Below are 23,418 nucleotides of genomic sequence, written 5' to 3'. Positions count from 1 at the left end.
TGATGTCAAATCTGAGAAAATAAGGTATTCCGGCCTGGCGCGGTGGCTCACACCTGTAATCCTAGCACTTTGGGAGGCCGAGGTGAGTGGATCACCTCAGTTCAGAGTTAGAGACCAACCTGGCCAACATAGTGAAACCCCATCTCTACTAAAAATACAAAAATTAGCCAGGTGTGGTGGCAGGTGCCTGTAATCCCAGCTACTTGGGAGGCTGAGGCAGGAAAATTGCTTGAACCCAGGAGGTGGAGGCTGCAGTGAACTGAGATCATGCCACTGCACTCCAGCCTGGGCAACAGAACAAGACTCTGTCTCAAAAAAAAATAAAGGAAAAAAAAAAAAAGAAAAGGTATTCCAGGTCTGGTGTGGAATACCTTTGGGAGGCCGAGGTGGGTGGATCACCTGAGGTCAGGAGTTCGAGACCAGCCTGGCCAACATGGTGAAACCGTCTCTACTAAAAATACAAAACATTAGCCAGGCGTGGTGGTGGGTGCCTGTAATCCCAGCTACTCGGAAGGCTGAGGCAGGAGAATCGCTTGAACCCGGGAGTCGGAGGTTGCAGTGAGCCAAGATCACGCCATTGCACTCCAGCCTGGGCAACAAGAGCAAGAAACTCCATCTTGAAAGAAAAGAAAAAAAAAAAAAGAAAATACAGCATTCCAATTTCAGTTCAGCCCTTCTTAGCTCGTCATGAAAGGAAGACCACCTCGTCGAGATTTCAAAGAAGCGGAAAGGGCAGTCTTTCATCTGTGAAAGAGGCAACTGCACTGCACGATTTCTGGTTTTTTTTTTTTTTTTGAGACAGAGTCTCGCTCTGTCGCCCAGGCTGGAGTGCAGTGGTACAATCTCGGCTCACTGCAAGCTCCGCCTCCTGGGATCACGCCATTCTCCTGCCTCAGCCTCCCGAGTAGCTGGGATTACAGGCACCCGCCACCACACCCAGCTAATTTTTTGTATTTTTAGTAGAGATGGGGTTTCATCATGTTAGCCAGGATGGTCTCGATCTCCTGACCTCGTGATCCACCCACTTCGGCCTCCGAAAGTGCTGGGATTACAGGCGTGAGCCACCGCGCCTGGTCTGCACTGCACGATTTCTAAGGGTCCTGTTTATGGTGTGAAATTGTGTGCACTGATGAGAAACACACAGTGTGGGAATAGGACAGAAAAAGTAGTTACTCTTTTTCCTATCATGACCAAAGGTATCAGATGGCTGGGGGAGGGGCCAGGGGTGTACGAGAAAGCAGATTCCACCCATTGGTGGGAGAAACACAGGGGAGTCTTGAGATGTTGCTCACAGACTATCTAAAAAGATGTGATGTGAGAAAATGTTTCCTTGGAAATTTCAAGTTTCAAAAAATTATTTTTAAAAATACAAGCTTATAGCAAAATATCAATAGAACAGAAGGAAATAAAAAGTTTGTGATTCCCATATTCCCTCTTCTCACAGGCTCACACTCAATTTTTTTATATCATTTCCTAAAAATCCTCTATGCATGTGTATGTACCTACGTATGTGCGTGTGTGCACGCACACACACATACACACATTCAATATAAATATTACAGGCTTTGTGAAACGATTTTATTTTTCAACAAATAATAATAAAAAAAAACCCACAAAAACTCATCCAAAAAAAATCCTAGGAACTTGTCCACTACTTTAAACATTAAAAATAGTGAAAACATTTTCTTCTCTAATAACCCAATATAAATAAAAAATTACAAAAAAGGGGGGAAGTGGTTCTTTTTAAGGAAGCTTTAAAATAAAAAGATTGTTAAAATCATCCAAGAACAAACTAAAGGTCCTAAGTGGCACGACAGTGATTGCTCTGTGACCTCGCAAGGACATTCTGGGTTCTATTTTGTGAACGAGGTGCATTCCCACTGCCCAGGCTTAGAACCACCGAGGGCGCGTCACCTATCTACAGCACTCTCCCTTTCCAATGCCACCCGTCCTGATGTAGACAAAAGCAAGGTGCAGTTTTTCAAAGTTTCCATTATCTTCTCAATCTCATGTCAGTCCCTCCTTGAAGCAAAAGAAAAAAAAATAAACGAGCTTCAGGGAAATGTAGGTAATCAACCATTCCATGTAAGTTTGAAGATCCAGAAAAAAATGCTTCAAAATACTTTAAAAATTATTCATGACTTTACAGCCCAATTCAGTGGACCTGACTGTGGAGCCAGTTTCTCTGGACCCAACAGATGGTGACTTAAGTGACCCATCACCAAGGACAAGGAGGTCTAAGTGTGAGGCTGTCTGAATGGAGACAGTTTCTCTACATAGCCCAGAGGATGCAGGCTGTTCCAATCTGGATAAAGAGATTTTATTTTATTTATTTCTTTGAGACGGAGTCTCGCTTTATTTATCTATCTATCTATCTATCTATCTATTTATTTATTTATGACAGAGTCTCGATCTGTCGCCCAGACTGGAGTGCAGTGGTGCGATCTTGGCTCACTGCATCTCCTGGGTTCATGACATTCTCCTGCCTCAGCCTCCTGAGTAGCTGGGACTACAGGCGCCCACCACCACGCCCAGCTAATTTTTTGTATTTTTTTTTTTAGTAGAGACGGGGTTTCACCGTATTAGCCAGGATGATCTCGATCTCCTGACCTCATGATCCACCCACCTCGGCCTTCCAAAGTGCTAGAATTACAGGCGTGAGCCACCGTGCCTGGCCTTTTTTGTTTTTTTTTGAGACAGAGTCTCGCTCTGTCACCCAGGCTGGTGTGCAGTGGCGCGACCTTGGCTCACTGCAAGCCCCGCCTCCCGCGTTCACGCCATTCTCCTGCCTCAGCCTCCCGAGTAGCTGGGACTACAGGCGTCCGCCAAAACATCCGGCTAATTTTTTTGTATTTTTAGTAGAGCCGGGGTTTCATGGTATAAGCCAGGGTGGTCTCCTGACTTCGTGGTCCGCCTGTCTTGGCCTCCCAAAGTGCTGGGATTACAGGCATGAGCCACCGCGCCCGGCGAGATTTTATTTTATTTTAATATTTTATTTTTTTGAGACAATCTTGCTTTGTCACACAGGCTGGAGTAGAGTGGTGCGATCTCAGCTTACTGCAATTTCCGCTTCCTGGGTTCAAGCAATTCTCCTGCCTTGGCCTCCCGAGTAGCTGGGACGACAGGCTCATGCCACCATATCCAGCTAATTTTTTCATTTTTAGTAGAGATGACGTTTCACGTTGGCCAGGCTGGTCTTGAACTCCTGACCTCAAGTGATCCACCAGCCTCGACTTCCTAAAGTGCTGGGATTACAGGTGTGAGCTACCGCGCCCGGCCTGAATAGAAATTTTATAATTGAGTGTTCTATTCAACAGGATATTAGTTTTTAAAAATGCAAATTTAACAAAAGTTTGATTCGCCATAACTTTAATCAGTGACATAAGCAGACCCATGAATATGCCCATATACTACTATTTTTTTTGGAAACAGATTTGTAAGCTGCTGATAATTAAAATCCTGGACTCAAACCCTGTAGGAGAAAAAAAAAAAAAAAACCTGGAAAGTGTGAGGCTTCACAAAGGCTGCAGCAGGACAAGATTCATTTTCAGGAATTTTAGCTGTTTAATCTTTGAAGACTGAACAGCTGAAAATTACTTTCTCTCTGTTACATTCTGTGATGAATTACAAAGGCAAATAATCCAAAGGTGGCAGATCATTCCATTTTTAGTCATATTTTACACAAGTTTTGCAAATAGTTGGTGCATAATCTGAGCTAACAGCAAAGTCAAAATGGCCAGCCTTTCTGGAGCGGTGAAGACACTTGGCAGGGCAGGGCACTTCATTCTCAGCTCCCACAGGCCTCTGCCATTCATTCATTCATTCATTCATTCATTCATTTATTTATTTGAGACGGAGTCTCGCTCTAGCCCGGGCTCGAGTGCAGTGGCCGGATCTCAGCTCACTGCAAGCTCCGCCTCCCGGGTTTACGCCATTCTCCTGCCTCAGCCTCCCGAGTAGCTGGGACTACAGGCGCCTGCCACCTCGCCCGGCTAGTTTTTTGTATTTTTTAGGAGAGACGGGGTTTCACCGTGTTAGCCAGGATGGTCTCGATCTCCTGACCTTGTGATCCGCCCGTCTCGGCCTCCCAAAGTGCTGGGATTTCAGGCTTGAGCCACCGCGCCCGGCCAGCCTTGATTATTTATACCTTCCTTTAAACAGAATACATGATGCCGGAAAGGGGAACAGGACTAAGCCAGCGGTGAGCTGCTCTTCTCCTTATCAGCAACCCTTACAGACAGAGGCATCTGGGAACACAGCATCTGAAGCTGCATGACAGTTGACAAAACCAGACACTGTCAGTGTTTCTCATGGACAGAGTGTATCACATGCAGCTTGTGAATCCATACAACTGCTGTTCACCGAACCATTCACCTACTAGGTCCATCCCTATGCTAGTCAGAAACTGAGCAGTGGCTCACCTGAGGTCACGTGTTTGAGACCAGCCTGGCCAACATGGCAAAACCCTGTCTCTACTAAAAATGCAAAATTTAGCCGGGCGTGGTGGCAGTTGCCTATAGTCCCAGCTACTTGGGAGGCTGAGGCAGGAGAATCGCTTAAACCCAGGAGGCGGAGGTTGCAGTGAACGGAGATTGCACCACTTCACTCCAGCCTTGGCAAAAGAGTGAAACTCCATCTCAAAAAAAAAAAAAAAAAAAAAAGAAAAGAAAAAACCGACTGAGCCCAGGAATTCTAGAACAACCTGGTCAACATAGTGAAACCCCATCTCTACAACAAAAAAACAACCACCAAGAAGACTGACTTTATTGATGAAACGAATGAGGAGATCTCCAAAAGCTGGGTGGCATCATGGAAGGAGGACAGACAGGACCTTAAACCTCCTGGGAAACCTCAGGCAAGTCCTTCTCTAAGCTTCAGTTTCCCTGCTATAAAATGAGGAGGGTTAAGCGACATCATTTGAAAAGTGTCATCTGGTTCTAGCTAGTAAACTTTTTATTCTGGGATATTTTTAGAAAATTATTTAGAAACACTATAACAACAGTACAGAAAGTTCTAGTATAGCCTGCACCCAGGTTCCCCCAATGTTAGCACCTTATATAACCATGGAATATCTGTCAAATCTCAAAAACCAACATTAGTACCCTTCTACTAATTAAACCTAGGGTTCAGATTTCACCAGATTTTCTACGAACATCCTTTTTCTGTTCCAGGATCCAATCCAAGATTCCACGTTGCATTTACACATGAGGTGGACGTCCTTAGTCTTCTCTGCTCTGTGACAGTTCTAAACCTTTGCTAGTTTTTCATGATCTTGACCATATTATTGCTTTTAATACAGGCTGACTTTCTCATATACTATAAAACCGATGTCAAAGACAGGGAAGGAAAATATAAATAATATAAAGGACTGCAGACAAAAACCAAACTGCAGATGATCTGGGCCAAAGGATGCAACTCGGATGTAACACAACATCTGAAAATGACATCTGCAGGAGATGAGTTACGTGGTTTCCATGGCAGTTGCCAGCCATTACCAGAATCAACACTGTCAAAGCATTCACAGTTCAAGGTTAGATTTTTGCCATTCTGAAAACATGGCTAATTTTGTTTTCAATGTGGGTATCTGCACAAACATCACTAACCAATCTCCGTAAGTAAATAGTATGGCTGGTTTTGTAAGTTGGGAATGGTTACATCTCATTCCTGGGAATCCTCCCAAAGAATAACAGTCTCTAGAAGCCTTAAAAAAAAAAAAAGGGGGGGGGGGGCTGGGCACGGTGGCTCACATTTGTAATCCCAGCACTTTGGAAGGCCAAGGCAGGAGGACCACCTGAGGTCAGGAGTTTGAGACCAGCCTGGACAACATGGTGAAACCCCATCTCTACCAAAAATACAAAAATTAGGCCGGGCGCGGTGGCTCACGCCTGTAATCCCAGCACTTTGAGAGGCCAAGGCAGGTGGATCACGAAGTCAGGAGATCAAGACCATCCTGGCTAACATGGTGAAACCCCACCTCTACTAAAAATACAAAAAATTAGCCGGGTGTGGTGGCGGGCGCCTGTAGTCCCAGCTGCTTGGGAGGCTGAGGCAGGAGAATGGCGTGAACCAGGGAGGTGGAGGTTGCAGTAAGCTGAGATCGCGTCACTGCATTCCAGCCTGGTCAACAGAGCAAGACTCCATCTCAAAAAAAACCAAACCAAAAAAAAAAAAAAATTAGCTGGGCATAGTTGTGCGCACCTATAATTCCAGCTACTCGGGAGGCTGAGGCAGGAGAGGCACTTGAACCCTGGAGGCAGAGGTTGCAGTGAGTCAAGATCATGCCACTACACTCAGCCTGGGCAACAGAGTGAGACTCTGTCTCAAAAAAGAATAAAAAAAAAAAAAGTAGCAAGGCATGGTGATGCATGCCTGTAGTCTCAGCTACCTGGGAGACTGAGGTGGGAGGATGGCCTGAGCTGGGAGGTTGACACTGCAGTAAGCCACGCTCGCGCCACTACACTCTAGCCTGGGTGACAGAGTGAGACTCTGTCTCAAAAAAAAAAAAGAAAAGACTGAAAATTTACCTCATGACTAACAACTGGGCTAGTATTCTGTACATTCTAAAGAAGCTCCAATGGTTTGGGGAGTGATTTCTAGTTGGTGGAGTGCTTTGAGATCTTTGGATTAAAGGCGTCTCAGACACTCAGGATACCAACAATCAATGCCCTTCACCCTTCACTGACTACCCATATGGTAGCCTAATAAATATGTGGTAAATGGATACCCTTCAGCAACTGAAGAGTTTAATAGTCTAAAAATATCAGCAACAGCATGAAGGGAATACAGCTTCCTCCCTGGAGTGAAAGCTATTATTGCAGTGAGAGAATCGTCATATGGAACAATCCATCCAGCTGTAGAATTCCTTGAAGGAATGTTGATGCCAGCTTCATAAAATTTGCTTGAGTTCAATGAGACTTTCTGTGTAATATGAATAATGGGTCCAATTTTCCTACTGTATGTTAAACACTAATACATCTCTGAGTAAATATCTGGGGAGGTATCTTTATTTAGTTTTCTTTGAAGGCATTTTCATCTTGCAGCAAAAGCTTAGTATCAATATGAAAAAAAGCCAATCCGATCCATGAGAACCTGACTTGCTTAGTTTACTTAACAAATACGAACATAATGTTTAACCACTTGCCACCCACAACTGTACACATATTTTTATTTTCATTTATTTATTTCATTTTTATTTTTTGAGACACAGTCTCACTGCCACTCAGGCTGGAGTGCAGTGGTGTGATCATGGCTCACTGCAACCCCGACCTCCTTAGGCTCAAGTGATCCTCCCACCTCAGCCTCCCAAGAAGTAGGATTACAGGCACACGCCACCATGCCTGGTAAATTTTTTTATTTTTTATTGCTTGTAGAGATGCGATCTCGCTGTGTTGCTCCAGCTGATCTCAAACTCCCGAGCTCAAGTGATCCTCCTCTGTCAGTCTTTGAAAGTGCTGGAATTATAGGTGTGAGCCACTGCACCCAGCCCTACATATTTGTATAACCACCATTTGTGTGTGGATTTGCCTTGTTTCTAATGGGAAGATAATCTGGTTTGATAAGAGGAAACCATACAATATTTGACCAGCAGACCCCACTGCTCCACTGACTGGGATAATGCTGCTGGGGACTCAAAACCTGGTCTTTGAAGAGGGAATATGTAATGAAGTCCTACAGCTTTTCAGTGACTCCAACTGCTGACTTGAAAAACTGTAGGCCGGGAGTGGTGGCTCACGTTTGTAATCCCAGCACTTTGGGAGGCCGAGGTGGGCAGATCATGAGGTCAGGAGTTCGAGACCAGCCTGGCCAACACAGTGAAACCCCGACTCTACTAAAAAAAATACAAAAATTAGCTGGGTGTGGTGGTGGGTGCCTGTAATCCCAGCTACTCAGGAGGCTGAGGCAGGAGAATCACTTGAACCCAGGAGGCGGAGATTACAGTGAGCCGAGATTGTGCCACTGCACTCCAGCCTGGGCAACAGAGCTAGACTCCGCCTCAAAAAAAAAAAGAAAAGAAAAGAAAAATTGTAGCCAACCTACATCTTAAAAATACAAAGAAGCTTTAAGGGATGTATAAAGAGTGAGGGGGAAATTGAATAAATACAACAGAATTCTATTTTCCTTTTTGGATGAGAAAATGCTAAGTTGTTTGGCTTAATACCTAGCTGCAATGAACCAAGGCGACAGGAAGCACTGCTATTCCCATCAAGCCAGAGGCCAAGTACCAACCGCCCACTGGAGCCAGGAGGACATGCAGATGAGAAGAGCCAGACGTAACACAAGGGGGAGTGGTGGGGACTGGCACAAATTGGACAGTCCAGTCCCATCTGAAGGGGAAGGGCTCCTCAGATCCAGTGTTACCAGATCCTCAGATGTTTCCAGAAACGACAGAAGACTGAATTATGATGCAGAACCTCCCAGGGTTGAAATGTCAGCAACCAGAATTCACTGTGTGAGGCAATCAAAAAATGGCAACAGGCTGGGTATGGTGGCTCACACCTGTAATCCCAGCGCTTTGGGAGGCTGAGGTGGGAGGGTAGCTTGAGGGTAGGAATTTGAGACCAGCCTGGGCAACAATAGCAAGACCCTATCTCTACAAAAAATAAAAAAATTAGCTAGGCATGGTGGTGTGTGCCTGTAGTCGCAGCTACTTGGAAGGCTGAGGTGGGAGACTCACTTGAGCCCAGGAGGTCAAGGCTGCAGTGAGCCATGATGGCACCAACGCACTGCAGCCTGGGCAATACAGCACGTGCACGCTCTCTCTCTCTCTCTCTCACCCCCCACCCCTCCCACCAAAAAAGGCTATTAGTGGAATATGGCCCACAAGCCACCAATATGAAGCAGTAGTGGAAAGGTGGGAAAGGAAATAGGATCCTCTTTTGCTTCTCTTCCACTCCTCATCTGAAGACCTTTACAAGGCTTTGATGCTAGAACTAGAAGAGACAGGCATACATGCTTGAGATTAAACATTGAATGAACTTTGGCCGGGCGTGGTGGCTCATGCCTGTAATCCCAGCACTTTGAGAGGCCGAGGTGGGCGGGTCATCTGAGGTCAGGAGTTTGAGACCAGCCTGACCAACATGGAGAAACCCTGTGTCTTCTAAAAATACAAAATTAGCCAGGCGTGGTGGCGCATGCCTGTAATCCCAGCTACTCAGGAAGGCTGAGGCAGGAGAATTGCTTGAACCTAGGAGGCGGAGGTTGTGGTAAGCCAGGATCGTGCCACTGCACTCCAGTCTGGGCAACAAGAGCAAAACTTGGTCTCAAAAACAAACAAACAAACAAAACAAAACAAAACAAAAAAACATCGAAGGAACTTCAAGGGAAATCTTATATGATGGTGAAAATATAACTCAATAAAGGTCAATTCCATGTTATTAACAGACTAGCAAATTTCTTGGGCATCAGAACCAAGTTTCTTTCTTTCCTTTTTTGAGACAAGGTCTCGCTCTGTTGCCCACGTTGGAGTGCAGTAGCGTGATCATAGCTCACTGCAGCCTCAACCTCCTGTGCTCAAGTGATTCTCCCATCTCAGCCTCCTGAGTAGCTGCGAATACAGGTGTGCACCACCAAGCCCGCCTAATTTTTTAAAAAAATGTTTTGTAGAGACAGGGTCTTGCTATGTTTTTTCTCAGGCTGGTTTCAAACTCCTGGCCTCATGTGATCCTCCCAGCCTGGCTCCCCAAAGTGTTAGGATTACAGGTGTGAGCCACTTTGCCTGGGTCAGAACCAAGTTTTTTTAATGATACCTATATATTCCTGCAGCAACTTAAGAGTTTCACAGCGAATCTTCATATTCATTTTTCAGACAGTAACATGGAAGCACTAGCAACCCAAGTACTTGCCCAAGGCTCTACTGCTAGTCAGTGGCAGTGTGAAAGCAAACAAATTGTCTGAATTTTAGTGACTGTTCTCCCACAGCATGGCTGCCCAGGGTGACACATTTGCTGTATATTTTGTTTCACTCATCACATTTGACAAAGCTTGAATATTATAATACATGAGAATTGAAAGGGTCATTACAGGCAATGCAACCCCAGCAACTCTGCTTCCATTTTGCTCACATGCATAACATACTCCCATCTGAGATATTTCCTCACCGCAATTATTCAGAACTGAGGAGGAGAGAGAGGCACAGAACTGTGGAGGGTGGAAAGGAGTGTATGTGGAGTCAGAGCTGCACCCTTGAAGAAATCGTCTCCCATCAACCGCCAGCTCCACTTGCTCCCACCCCACACCTGGGTTAAAAATTACTCGTCCAGTCCATCCCTCTTCCGTTTTACTTGACAGGTTAGGAAACGAAGGACAAGTCAGATGAGTGGCTGGCCCAAGGTCGGAGTTACAAAGTGGCAAAGTTGTCGGGCGCCGGTGGCTCAAGCCTGTAATCCCAGCACTTTGGGAGGCCGAGATGGGCAGATCACGAGGTCAGGAGATCGAGACCATCCTGGCTAACACGGTGAAAAGCCATCTCTACTAAAAAAATACAAAAAATTAGCTGGGCGTGGTGACGGGCGCCTGTAGTCCCAGCTACTCGGGAGGCTGAGGCAGGAGAATGGCGTAAACCCGGGAGGCGGAGCTTGCAGTGAGCTGAGATCCGGCCACTGCACTCCAGCCCGGGCGACAGAGCGAGACTCCGTCTCAAAAAAAAAAAAAAAAAAAGAAACAAAGTGGCAAAGCCAAGTCCGGAACTGAACCTCTAACCTAAAATACGGGGCAAGGAAGGGGGCTCTAATGTCTTCAAATATTCCCAAAGACATTATTACGGATTGCAGGGTTTTGGGGAGATGTTTTGTAGCTGTTTAATGACTTTTCTGGGACACCAGACGCAGTTTCTCTTACCTCCCATCCTTCCATTTCCAGTCCTCTCTTCCCATATATATCATAGATGGCCCTGGTTTGGGGATCACTAAGCACTGCAAATTAAAAATTAAACATGTTTATAAAATATAAAATTCACCTTCAGTCCTTTCTGAGAACACTGATATCATTAGGTAAGCCCATCTCCTGTTCTCCCTGTCTGATCACAATCTTCCTAGAGACCCCTTTCATTTTCTATGCATCTTTCCACCTAACTGCTTTTTTGATTCAACCTAGGGTTTGTTTATTGACTTACTGACTGAATGGTCCTTCTCTGTTGTCCTGGCTGAAGTGCAGTGGTAAGATCACATAGCTCACTGCAGCCTTGAATTCCCGGGCTTAACTAATCCTCCTGCTCCAGCTTCCCAAGCAGGTGGGATTACAGGTGTGTGCACACATGCCTGGCTAATTTATTTTTTGTAGAGATGGTGTCTCACTATGTTGCCTAGGCTGATCTTGAATTCCTGGCCTCAAATGATTCTCTTGCCCTGGCCTTGCAAAGTGTTGGGATTACAGGTGTGAGCCAATGCACCCAACTCATTTAGGATATGTTTAAAGGTGGCTATAAATGAGAGAAGTCACATTTTCCCAGTGTCCAAGCTACTCTTGAGTGGAAGGTACAGGTACAAGGTGTACAAGGTGTACCATGCAGGAAGTGACACTGGCTCCTGCATTGCGAAAGGACATGAAAGTTGTTTTAAAAATAATTTGGTAAATTTCTGCCACGGTGTATAAAAGTATCCTGACTTGAAAGAGTGGGTTCCAGTTTCTAAAGAAGCTTGCTATAAAAGCAGAAAGAGGTTCGGATAGTAGAAAAGGCTGATTTGTTACTTACTCTGTAGAGTTCTATTAACTCCAAAGACAGGCTACATTTCTTTTGTGCACCTCTCCTCTTTATTTGTAAATAATTTTAAAAGACAAAAACACCTCTTACCATGTTGTTGGCCACATCACCCAAAGTACATCAGAAAAGGATTTCTCAGTTAAGGATGAGAGCTGTTCAAACGATATTCCAACTGAACTCAAATGTCAGCAAGGCCAATGGTCGTTCTCTTCCCCCTGTACTTCATCAATTTCTGCCAAGACCTTTGGGTCTCTTCTCCCCTGAGAGTTCCCACAGATTTGTAGGCCTCATTTAAAAACTACATAAATGATCCTATGCCTAATCAAATCTAATGGGAAAGGAGGAAATGCTGGCCCGTGGAAAACACAGGAGTCAAACTTGTGTTCCTCTCCAGCATTTAATAAGGAATTATTCATTCACTATTTCACCTGAGTCTCCCTTTAGGCTAAACAGGAGGCCAGGTCTGCTGCTGTGGCATTTTCACTAGCACTGGTAGGGTTTTTCTGTTAACTCTTCCCCAGGTCTCCAACACAATACAAGCAAACTATGTGGCTCATTTAGACAACAGTAAAATGAATGCACCCATTTAGATAACAAAATACAATAAAAAGAACAGGCTACTCTTCACAATTGCCATGCAAGTGATCTGAATAGTGTTAAATTTGGTAATGACACTACACTGATTACACATTTATCACACACTGCAGCCTGATTTTCATTGGCCATTAAAATCTAACTTTTTGGAAAAACTCTAAAGTGAAATACACTACAAGCTTAACATTATGTATACAGTGAGATGACTTTATGATTTTATAAAGAAACACAGCATCTAATTTCTCGTCTAAGGAGCCAATCACCAAATGGTTCTGGAACAAATAACTTACTGTACTTGATGTATATAACAGTGATTTAACATTTTTTTAAATTTAAATTTTAAAAATGGTGGTAAAATATACATACAAAATTTACCACTTTAACCATTTTAAAGTATACAATCAATAGCATTAAGTACATTTACAATGTTGTATAACCACCATCACTCTCCTATTTCCAGAACTTTTTGCCATCCCAAACAGAAGCTCTGTATCCAGTAGTGACTTTAATATTTTATAAACAAGGCTGGGTGTGGTGGCTCAAGCCTGTAATCCCAGCACTTTGGGAGGCCGAGACGGGCGGATCACGAGGTCAGGAGATCAAGACCATCCTGGCTAACATGATGAAACCCCGTCTCTACTAAAAATACAAAAAAACTAGCCGGCGAGGTGGCGGGCGCCTGTAGTCCCAGCTACTCGGGAGGCTGAGGCAGGAGAATGGCGTAAACCCGGGAGGCGGAGCTTGCAGTGAGCTGAGATCCGGCCACTGCACTCCAGCCCGGGCGACAGAGCGAGACTTCTCAAAAAAAAAAAGAAAAAAATTTTATAAACAAATATATCACAGAATGTTCTTTCTGACATACGTAAGACGTAAGTATAAAAATGTGAATCGTCCGGGCGCGGTGGCTCAAGCCTGTAATCTCAGCACTTTGGGAGGCCGAGACGGGCGGATCACAAGGTCAGGAGATCGAGACCATCCTGGCTAACACGGTGAAACCCTGTCTCTACTAAAAAAATACAAAAAAAAACTAGCCGGGCGAGGTGGCGGGCGCCTATAGTCCCAGTTACTCGGGAGGCTGAGGCAGGAGAATGGCATGAACCCGAAAGGCGGAGCTTGCAGTGAGCTGAGATCTGGCCACTGCACTCCAGTTTGGGCGACAGAGCGAGACTCTATCTCAAAAAAAAAAAAAAAAAAAAAAAAAAAGTGAATCGCTTGATTCTATTTCCTATAACATCGTTTTCGTTCTTTTATTAGAACTGATAACTGAATGCTTCAGAACCAATAAAATCACTTTTAGATGAAAAAATGTCCTTGTATCTTCTAACAAAAAAGAGAACAAAGAAACCTTCCCTGTGATGATCAGCCTTTACCTATAAGAGTTCCCTTTAGAAGAAACCTGGTAAACGATTTAAAACTTGAGTATTCCCTTGCAATCGAGACTCTGTCTATTACTGCACCCGGCCTCTCATTTTCTACTTACTGGACACGTATTGATCTCCAAAGCAAAATACTACTCTTTCAAAGGACCCTGTCAGTAAAAAGTACTAAACTAACCACCTCTTCTATATACCTCTAAGGACTCTCTTTTTCTATCCTCTATAAATCACATCCCCTAAAAATCGAATATCTGCTACCAGGATGTTTCTACAAAGTCCAGCCCTCCACTGACCTTCATAAGCCTGGTGAACAAGGTTAAACAGTCGTTCCGCCTGTGACTTGAGCTCTGGGTCTCTGTGCTTGTCTGGATGGTAGAGCATACACAGCCTCCGGTAGGCAGCTTTCAGCTCTTCAGAAGAGGCCTAAAGAAAGAAAAATTCAATTAGAGAACAATCAATGCTACTTAAACATTATCATTATCAGAATCAGCCCTGAAATGGGAACCCATCAGCCACGTCCCAATGTGTTTGCTCTCGACATACAGGATGTAATGAAGTTAGGTTTATTACCTCAACAAAGCTTCTTTTTGCCAGTTAATAAAGCGATCAATTACATACATCAATAGTGACTGGGTTTTGCTGGGAAGTGCTGCTATCTGATGAATGAACATTTGTGTCTCTGGAATGGCTCAGTGTGCTCTGAGCTGAAACCAAAATGTCAGAGACCTGCTAACTCTTTAACTTATTTGAAGTAAATCATGCCAAGGCACTCTCAACAGAACAGGTTCAGGCAAAGAAAAGCTATATACCATTAGACAGAAATGACATCAATTTAATGACATAACGAACATGAATCCTTGAAATTCAAAGACAAACTTGTAGGGTCCACATGTACTCGACTGCAACCTCTAATTCCAGAAGGCAGCACATTCAGAGGCAGAAATGCTTCCCTAACCTGTAGTAACCAACCCTTCCCAAAACGGCCAGACCTCCCTAAAAACCAAAAGGCATCAACTCTCCAATTCTCCTACGCAGGACGGACATCTGAAGGGGCGGCACAAGGCAGACGGGTTCTGGTGTGCTTTAACCACAGTGGGGGGGCGGGTGCTAACAGGCAAACCTGCATTCACTGTGGCCTGCCTCACAGTCACCAAGAGGGTCTCTAGACGGGACCCCTCAGAGGCCCTGGGACACTGAGCGGGCTATGTGGCTGGCCCCTCAGGTCTTCTTTGGGGAAGTGTTATGTTTGATTCTAGAGGCTATTTTGGCCTATCAGGGGTGGTATTGGATGGGCAGCTCTACCCTTTGGTGTATCAGTTAAAGAACACTTGATTTGGGGACATATCGCCACCATTTTGACAACTGAAGCACATTTCTGGGTCACTGACAACATGCTAGAGGGGCTCCCCAAATCTGCCAACTGAACAGAAGAACAGGTCCAGGTCCCAGGAGGGGATGTGAGGATTGACAGTGCTCCAGGATGAGGGCCTGGAACACAGATCCTCAAAGAAAGAGGTCACAGAGACATAGTCCTGGGACATAATTACCAAAAAAAACCAAAAAACAAAAAAACAAAAAAAAAAACAAAAAAAGATGACTTGTATGCTCTGTTACTTCCACAATTTTTTAATATCTTTCAGTCCCAGGACTAATGAGCTTCTTCACCAGAAAAAAAGAAGTGCAATTTTACTGTATTTTAGTATTAATTTTTGGCCCGGAATAGAAATATTTTCTACAGGATTAAGTTATTCAGATGCTAGAAAGCCAGGGCATTTGTGTGAGTTTACCAGGGGTTCTAAACAAGGAATTCTGAAGGACTCCAAGAGAAAGACAATCAATGTGATTGGAAAGACATGTAGAGGACATCGGCCCATCCCACGTGCCTGAGGGGGCAGCAGTGCTGGGGCCTGGGTTCTGCTCCTCAGCCCTAGACCAGGCTCAGGCCGGCTTCGTCTGTAGAGTAGGTGATGGCGTGGGTGACCTCCAGGAGCCTTCTGGCTCTAACTTTACTGGATTCTGCTATCCACAAAAAAAACAAGGCTGGACGCAGTGGTTCACACGTGTAGACCTAGCACTTTGGGAGGCGAAGGTGGGCAGATTGCTTGAGCCCACAAGTTCAAGACTAGACTGGGCAACATGGCGAAACCCCACATCTACCAAAAATACAAAAATTAGCTGGGCGTGGAGGTGCTTGCCTGTGGTCCTACCTGGAAGGCTGAGGTGGGAGGATCACCTGAGCCTGCGGAGGTTGAGGCTGCAGTGAGCTATGATTGCACCGCTGCACTCCAGCCTGGGTAACAGAGGGGGACAAAAACTAGCTAGACCCAAGCCATTCAGCTTGCCCTTTAAAGCAGGCCAAGAGAGCGTCCCGCTGGTTTGGAGAGAGGCAACTCTGCCGCATGCCATTTTAAACCAGGAGCTCCTTGAGGGTTCCATGAAGTGCTCTGTCAGAATAGGGTCAAGGATCTTGCTGAATGAGCAGCTCCTGGCCTCTGAGAATTGGTGAGACCCCACCCCATGGCAAATCTCTTTCTCCCATCTTCCCTTTGGTGCACTATCAAACTGGGGCTGGCTGCCTGTCTTCCAGCCACGCCCATGTGGTTCGCTCTGGGGCAACACAACCTTCCATTCTGCCCATGTCTGGATGCAGGATCTGTCACTTCCAAGCTTTGTGATCATGACAAGTGAGATTTCTGGCCTTTAGTCTTCTCCTTCATAAAAGATGACAACCCTTGCAGGGACAGTGTGAGAATGAAACCAGACAGTGACTATGAAGTTCTTCACACAGTGTCCAACACACAGCAAAAACTGAGGAATTATAGCTCCTTTAAGCTCCTTTCCGTTTCCCCATCTGCAAACTGTGGACAATAGTGCCTCTTTCTGAGTCTTTGTGAGGCGTAATTGAGATAATACAAGCACGACTGCTTAACAATGTCCAGCTCATACTAGGACCATAACCACTTTTGTTATTACCATCATCACAATTCAGCTGTGGTATCTTTTTGGCAACAGGAGAACTGAAACTGGAACAATTGGGAGGGCACCGCCCTGGTGCACGGATAACGGAAACAGTAATTCCGGAAGTAGTCCTGCTTGTGAAAATTCACTGTGCCGTATACTCAGGAAATGACCACTTTTCTCTACGTATATTCTATTTCCATAAAAATACAAGGCCCCCTAGAAGAGGGGGGCCTCCGTATTCCCATCTCTGCATTTTCTCCTTCTTCCTCTTGCTCTAGTGTTTTGTTTTCCTCCCGACTTTAAATGCATTTCCTGCTACACTTATCAATACACCACCTGCACCAACCCTGGTGTTTCAAACACACATCATGGGAAAGTCATCTTTTCCAGGTAGGTTTACTTATGTGATGATGTAAAAGGGGCTTGTTTTTTTTTCCCACGTGGCCATTACAAATTATTTTCTTTCTTTTTTTTTGAGATGGAGTTTCACTCTGCCACCCAGGCTAGAGTGCCGTGGTGTGATCTCGGCTCACTGCAGTCTCCGCCTCCTGGGTTCAAGTAATTCTCCTGCCTCAGCCTCCCAAGTAGCTGGGACTACAGGCGCCCATCACCATGCCCAGTTAATTGTTTGTATTTTTAATAGAGACAGGATTTCATTGTGTTGGCCAGGCTGGTGTTGAACTCCTGACCTCAGGTGATCCGCCCACCTCGGCCTCCCAAAGTGCTGGGATTACAGGCGAGTCACTGCGCCCAGTCACAAATTATTTTCTTTCTGCAAATTTTAACTGTCCTTTCCTGTATCTCATAAAAGTTACAAGTACTGTATTAGACAGATTTGACTGACTCCCAGTTAGACTGCTATTTCCTGGTTATTAAAATTAAACTAGATGGCAAGAGAACAGAAGATCTACCCCGCAAGACATTCTTTAATCTTATTAATAAATGGCTTAATATGCTATTGATTAAGTAATGGAAATAAGATGCTTCATTTTTAATAAATATAACACTCAATGAAAGGTTAGATTGGTCCTTTCATCACAACTGAATAGCTAAGGTCACTGGTTCGATATTTCATAAATGAGAACCTCTTTCACTACCACAGAAATACTGTTATCATTTCAAAATGCAATGAGATATCATTAAGAATGATACCTAAAGGTACATTTTTATCCTAAAATTCTCTAATAAAATTAAGAAATGTATCATACTTTAAGTCTATAAACTTTCATCATCCCAATCACCTGGTTATATTTTCTGGCTAGACTATATGTTAGGCCCCAAATTAAGTCTCAATAGACTTTAAAGACTGACACCATACAAAATATCTTCTCCTACCACAAGAGGATGAAGTCAGAAATCAATAACAGGGCTGGGTGCAATGGCTCACACCAGTACAGTAATCCCAGCACTTTGGTATGCCAAGGTGGGAGGATCGCTTGAGGCCAGGAGTTCAAGACCAGCTTGGGCAACAAAGTGAGATCCTGTCTCCACAAAAAAATTTTTAAAAATTATCCAGGTGTGGCCCAGGTGTGGTTGCTCACACCTGTAATCCCAGCATCTTGGGAGGCCGAGGCAAGTGGATCACAAGGTCAGGAGATCGAGGCCAGCCTGACCAACACGGTAAAACCCTGTCTCTACTAAAAATGTCAAAATTCACTGGGTGGGGTGGTGAACACCTGTAATCCCAGCTACTCGGGAGGCTGAGGCCAGAGAATCGCTTGAACCTGGGAGGTTGCAGTGAGCTGAGATTGCACCACTGCACTCTAGCCTGGGCGACAGAGCGAGACTCCATCTAAAAAAAAAAAAAATTTATCCAGGTGTACTTCCAGCTCCTCAGGAGGCTAAGGCAAAATAAGCTAAAACATGTCTGGATAGTATGTCTGTACCACGACTGCATTTGGTTAGGATAGGCTAGATCAGTGGTTCTCAAAGTGTGGTCTGGGGCATCCCAGGAATCTCTGAGACCCCTCAGGGATCCACAAAGTCAAAACTATTTTTCTAATAACACGAAGCTGTTATTTGCCTTGTTCACTCTCATCCTTTCTTGAGTGTACAGTGGAATCTTGAGGTTACAGGACGTGTGATGATATTGGGAACAAACGTGAGCCTCAAAGAGGCAGTCCTTCAAGATGGATCCTGAGATACCTAAATTTAAAATAGAGTCAGGTGGCCTTTTGCTGACTAGGGGTCGCACAGAGTTTTCCAAAATCCACATCTTTTTATCTTTGGAGCTCAGCCACCTCAATCAATCAGAGCTCATCCGCCCAGCCAATCAGGGCTCACCCGTATCAATCGTTCAGAACTAAGCAAGTTTCAATCCTTCACTTACATAAATGGACCTGATTGGGAACCCAGGCAGGAACTTTGGCTATAAAACCTGAGTTTTCTTTTCATTCTCTGGAACCCACCTTTGTTTTATACTGGAGGCTGGGTTTCCCTGGTTTGCAAAGTATTCACTGGAGTAAAATCTCTTTTTTCCACATTCCCTTTCAGAGAACTTTTAGTTACAATATCATTGTTCTGATGTTTAATGGAAAGTGTGTACATGCCTTATGTTTTCTAGAAATTTCTAAGGTTGGTATAAACACAAGAGTTTAATTAAATACAGGGCATAAATACAAGAGTTTTTGAGCTTAACTCACTTAGTTCTCAGTTCCTTGACTGTGCCCACTACCGCTGGCTGCACCTGCTGTGATGCCTGTGCATCTGTAACCTCATTATTGTCCAATACGGTCATTTTAAATCCTTAAAACGCTTGCCTTGTGCTTCTATTGAAATACATTTGTGGGGGGAGGAGGGAGGGATGGCATTGGGGAGTTATACATGATATAAATGATGAATTGATGGGTGCTGACGAGTTGATGGGTGCAGCACACCAACATGGCATAAGTATACACATGTAACAAACCTGCACGTTATGCACATGTACCCTAGAACTTAAAGTATAATAAAAAAAAAAAATAGAATAAAAAAAGAAACTATTCCTATCACTAGTGCCAGTGAAGGCAGACAGAGGATATACGCTCTTATGTACTGGTGGATATAAAGAAGCTTATATTTACTTTATATATCCATAAATATATAATGGGTATGCTTTTGGAGGAAGCAATATTAGAATACTTGTTAAAATGTCCATACCCTCTGACCTTAAGATCTACTCCTAGTAATCCATTTAATTGCATGAGTACCTAGACATAAAGATGGTTATAGAAGAGAAAATACTATAAACAAAGTAAATCTCTCAATAAGTGGAGGGTTGACTAAGCCATTATTCACCAATAGAACACTATACTGATATTAACAACTATAGAAGATGTAAAAACTATGTAAGTAAGACTTACAGATATATGAAATACCAAAAATCAATAAAGCAAGGTGGAGAGAAAAAAAAAAAAAAAAGAAATACATTTGTATTTGTGTCTTGTTTTACAACAATATTTTAGCAATTACTCAGTTTTAAATTTCTAACTAAATATCAATAGCTATAATTCACATAAACAAAAGCTCTTTGGGACCCTCAATAATTTAAGAATGTAAAGGAATCCTAACACCAAAAAGCTTGATAACTGCTGGGCTAGATGATACTGCAGTAACAAACAATCCAAAAATTTCAATGGTTTATTTCTCTTTCACTTGACATGTCCATCTGAGGTCAGCTAGTACGGTTTGGCAATGTCTTCAGGTCCCAGGTTGACAGGTCCCAGGATGACACAGCAGTCATATGTGCCAATCACCAAGGCAGAGGGGAGAGCAGGCTCCCTGGCTCACACTGGCATTTAAATGCTTGGGCCTAGAAGTGACACACCTCACTTCCACTGACATCACTGCCTAGAACTAGTCCCATGGTCTTGCTCAACCACAAGGACACTAGCAAGTGCAGTCTTCCCATGTGCTGGGCAAGCAAAACCACGTTGGGTGAACCGTACTTATACCTACCATGATGATGACATTGAACTTGATACTTCGAAGACTGAATAGAGCATGCAAATAACTCAATAATACCTCATATTTATACTCACTTTGGGAATACTAAAGCCACCAGGTTTTTTGTTGCTTTAGCCTGTATTTTCAAACTCAAACTTCCAGGCGATGTATCTGTATTACTACATTTCACCAACCAAGGCTCCACAAACTATATTCTATATTCTACTGGATTTTGGGAAGTTTGTCTGATTACCACAATTGAAGATTCATTACTGTCCATATGTTCCACAATAATCTGATGGAAAGAAACTGCATTAGCTCATAAAAACCTGCAGTGTTTTTTTTTTTTTTTTTTTTTTTTAATGATAGTTGGTGCTTATACACTTTAAAAGAAAAAGCAGATTTCACAGCTAATTAACACCAAGACAGCATGGGTGCTTTGTGCTGAGTAAGATCTGTTCTATGGAGAGAAAGGGTGTCACATATTATTTGATGTCATTCAGTAGATACCGATTATACTAAGAAACCAAGCCACTTACTTATCAGGCATTAAAAAGCAACCACGTAACTGGACTTGATAAAAAAAAAAATTCCCTATTTCATTTTGTAAAGGTTCCAACCATATAGCCTGAGGCTTTACACAACGCAGTCCCTCTCACTCCCAGCTCCACCATATTCTGATGGTACTTTTCTGGCTCAACCCCACCTCCTTTCATTTTCATTTACATGTAGAATATCTGCGGAAAGTCTGGAAACATGGGATTCATCCTCAAACAGAAATAAACCCCAAGGATGCATTTGGAATCATCCTACAACATCGAGCACTGTGTAGACTGGAGTAACTCGTTCTGTCTGACTGATCTCCACAGGAACGCTGCAAGTAGAACAGATTGAACGTGAGACTAACCTGTATCTACCCCATACAAAAATATGTCTGATCCATCTGAAACTTATTTTCTTTTACAAATATCATTAGTGGTGGTAGTGCAAAAGATGATCAAGTAACCTTCTCCCACCGCAATAAGAAACGTAAGAGGAAGATAATCAATATCTGCCAGATGAATGAAAGACAAGCCCAGCAAGGGAAAAGCCGTCGTTACAGCTTCTGGCATGCTATTCAGTGCTGGACTGAGTCTCCATAGGCCTTGACTTACTCTGGAGCCTGAGCATAAAGGCGTATGTTTGAATTTGCTCTCTTCCTCTTGTGCCTGCGGTAGATTTACCAAATTAACAACAAATAAATTCCTTCCAATAATAAGTTCCTCTAGAATAATTTGATGTCGAAAATTGCAATATGTTCCTCAAGAATACCAGTAGACAAGGTGAGTATGTCGTTAACGAATACTTATCACTTCCATGAGTAAGTTTACTGAATGTCAACTGGCTTTAGAAACCACTGCGGCACAAAAGAAATACAATATGGTCGTAGCTCAAAGAAATTACACATAGATTCCTGTCTATTTCCTATTCCCCATGCCCCAAAAAAACTCCATGTAAACATGGATTTAACTAAACAATATAAAACAGGAATGCTAACATTAATGATGCAGAAATAAGTTCACAGGAGTCAGAATGCAAAGAAAACTTCACGGAGGTGGTGAGAACCCCAGTGAAAACACAAAGGTGGACTCTGATTTGCTTTGGGTATCCAAGATGGGCTGTGGCATCTCAGGGGACAATAACACCCGGAGGAAACAGGCCGGTGTTGGGGACAGAAACACAGAACACTGACCAAACCGGCAGAGGCATAAAGGGGCATAAGAAGGCGGGAAGTAGGTAAGAAACTAATTTGGACACCCATCTGTCTGCTCAATTTATTCAGCAAACATTTGCTAACTAGCATTATGTGCCTGGCACTGTGCAGGGGATATAATGGTGACTCAGATAGCCACGGCCGCTGACCACACGGTGCTTCCTCTGCAGTGGAAGAGGGCAGAACATCACCACAAAGTAGCCAGAAAATACAGAAAACATCTAATTTATACAGGGCTTTAAAAATGGAGCCAAGGAGTTTGACCCTGACCCAAGAAATAAGAGGAAGTCACACAAGGTTTCTGGGTAGAGAAATAATGTGACCAGTATTATTTGTTAAGATTAATTTGGTACAGCTTGACTGAAACAAACAAACAAAAAACAAATCCAGAGAGATCTAAAGGAAACAGCAGCAGAAATTCAAGGCTGAGGTTCTGCGACCAGCAGCCTGGAAGCTGAAACAGAAATGACGGATCAGAGTCTGCTGAAGTTCTAGGGGATTCATGGATCTAAGGGACAGTTATTCAATGTGAAATGGAGAAGAATCAACGAGCATTCCAGGGTTTTGGCTCGAACATGGGTTAGGGAGAAATCGGGACGTAGTCAGGCTTGGGGCAGAGGTGAATTTGAATACCTAGGTGGCGTGATGTCCAGAAGGCAGATAGAGATGCAGGGTTGAAGCAAGAGACTTAAAGAGCTGGCTGGGCGCGGGGGCTCCGCCTGTAATCCCAGCATTTTGGGAGGCTGAGGCGAGCGGATCACCTGAGGTTGGGAGTTCCAGACCAGCCCGACCAACATGGAGAAACCCTGTCTCCGGTAAAAATACAAAAAAAACAGCCAGGCATGGTGGTGCATGCTACTCGGGAGGCTGAGGCAGGAGAATCGCTTGAACCCAGGAGGCGGAGGCTGCGGTGAGCCGAGATTGCACCATTGCACTCCAGCCTGGGCAACAAGAGTGAAACTCCATCTAAAAAAAAAACAAAAAAAAAAAATCCAAGGAGGTGAGGACTGAACCTGGACAAAGGGCTATGTAAGGACAGGGAACGTGTAACTGGCAAGGTAAAAAAAAAAAAGGACCGAGAAGCATCACAGAGCTTTAAAGACTTGTCAATA

General features: G+C 43.9%; 1 protein-coding gene and 1 long non-coding RNA gene across 2 annotated transcripts in view; one reads left to right on the top strand and one right to left on the bottom strand.

Moving 5' to 3' along the window:
* DNAJC11 (DnaJ heat shock protein family (Hsp40) member C11) overlaps nt 1–23,418 on the bottom strand; it is a 75,732-nt gene that overhangs the window by 38,963 nt on the left and 13,351 nt on the right. Inside the window, exons 2-3 of the mRNA XM_033228557.1 lie at nt 13,962–14,091; nt 10,837–10,910 (exon numbers count right to left, since the gene is read on the bottom strand). Coding sequence (XP_033084448.1) covers nt 10,837–10,910; nt 13,962–14,091 — 204 coding nt within the window. The remainder of the gene's footprint in view (nt 1–10,836; nt 10,911–13,961; nt 14,092–23,418) is intronic.
* LOC117093388 lies at nt 13,109–23,101 on the top strand. Its single transcript, XR_004441124.1, has 3 exons — nt 13,109–13,161; nt 16,681–17,019; nt 21,286–23,101. It is a non-coding gene; the product is annotated as an uncharacterized LOC117093388 (long non-coding RNA).

Source organism: Trachypithecus francoisi, unplaced genomic scaffold, assembly GCF_009764315.1.
Source record: "Trachypithecus francoisi isolate TF-2019V2 unplaced genomic scaffold, Tfra_2.0 Lachesis_group12, whole genome shotgun sequence".
In the NCBI taxonomy this organism is placed as follows: domain Eukaryota; kingdom Metazoa; phylum Chordata; class Mammalia; order Primates; family Cercopithecidae; genus Trachypithecus; species Trachypithecus francoisi.
This window is presented reverse-complemented; position numbering and strand designations above follow the sequence as displayed.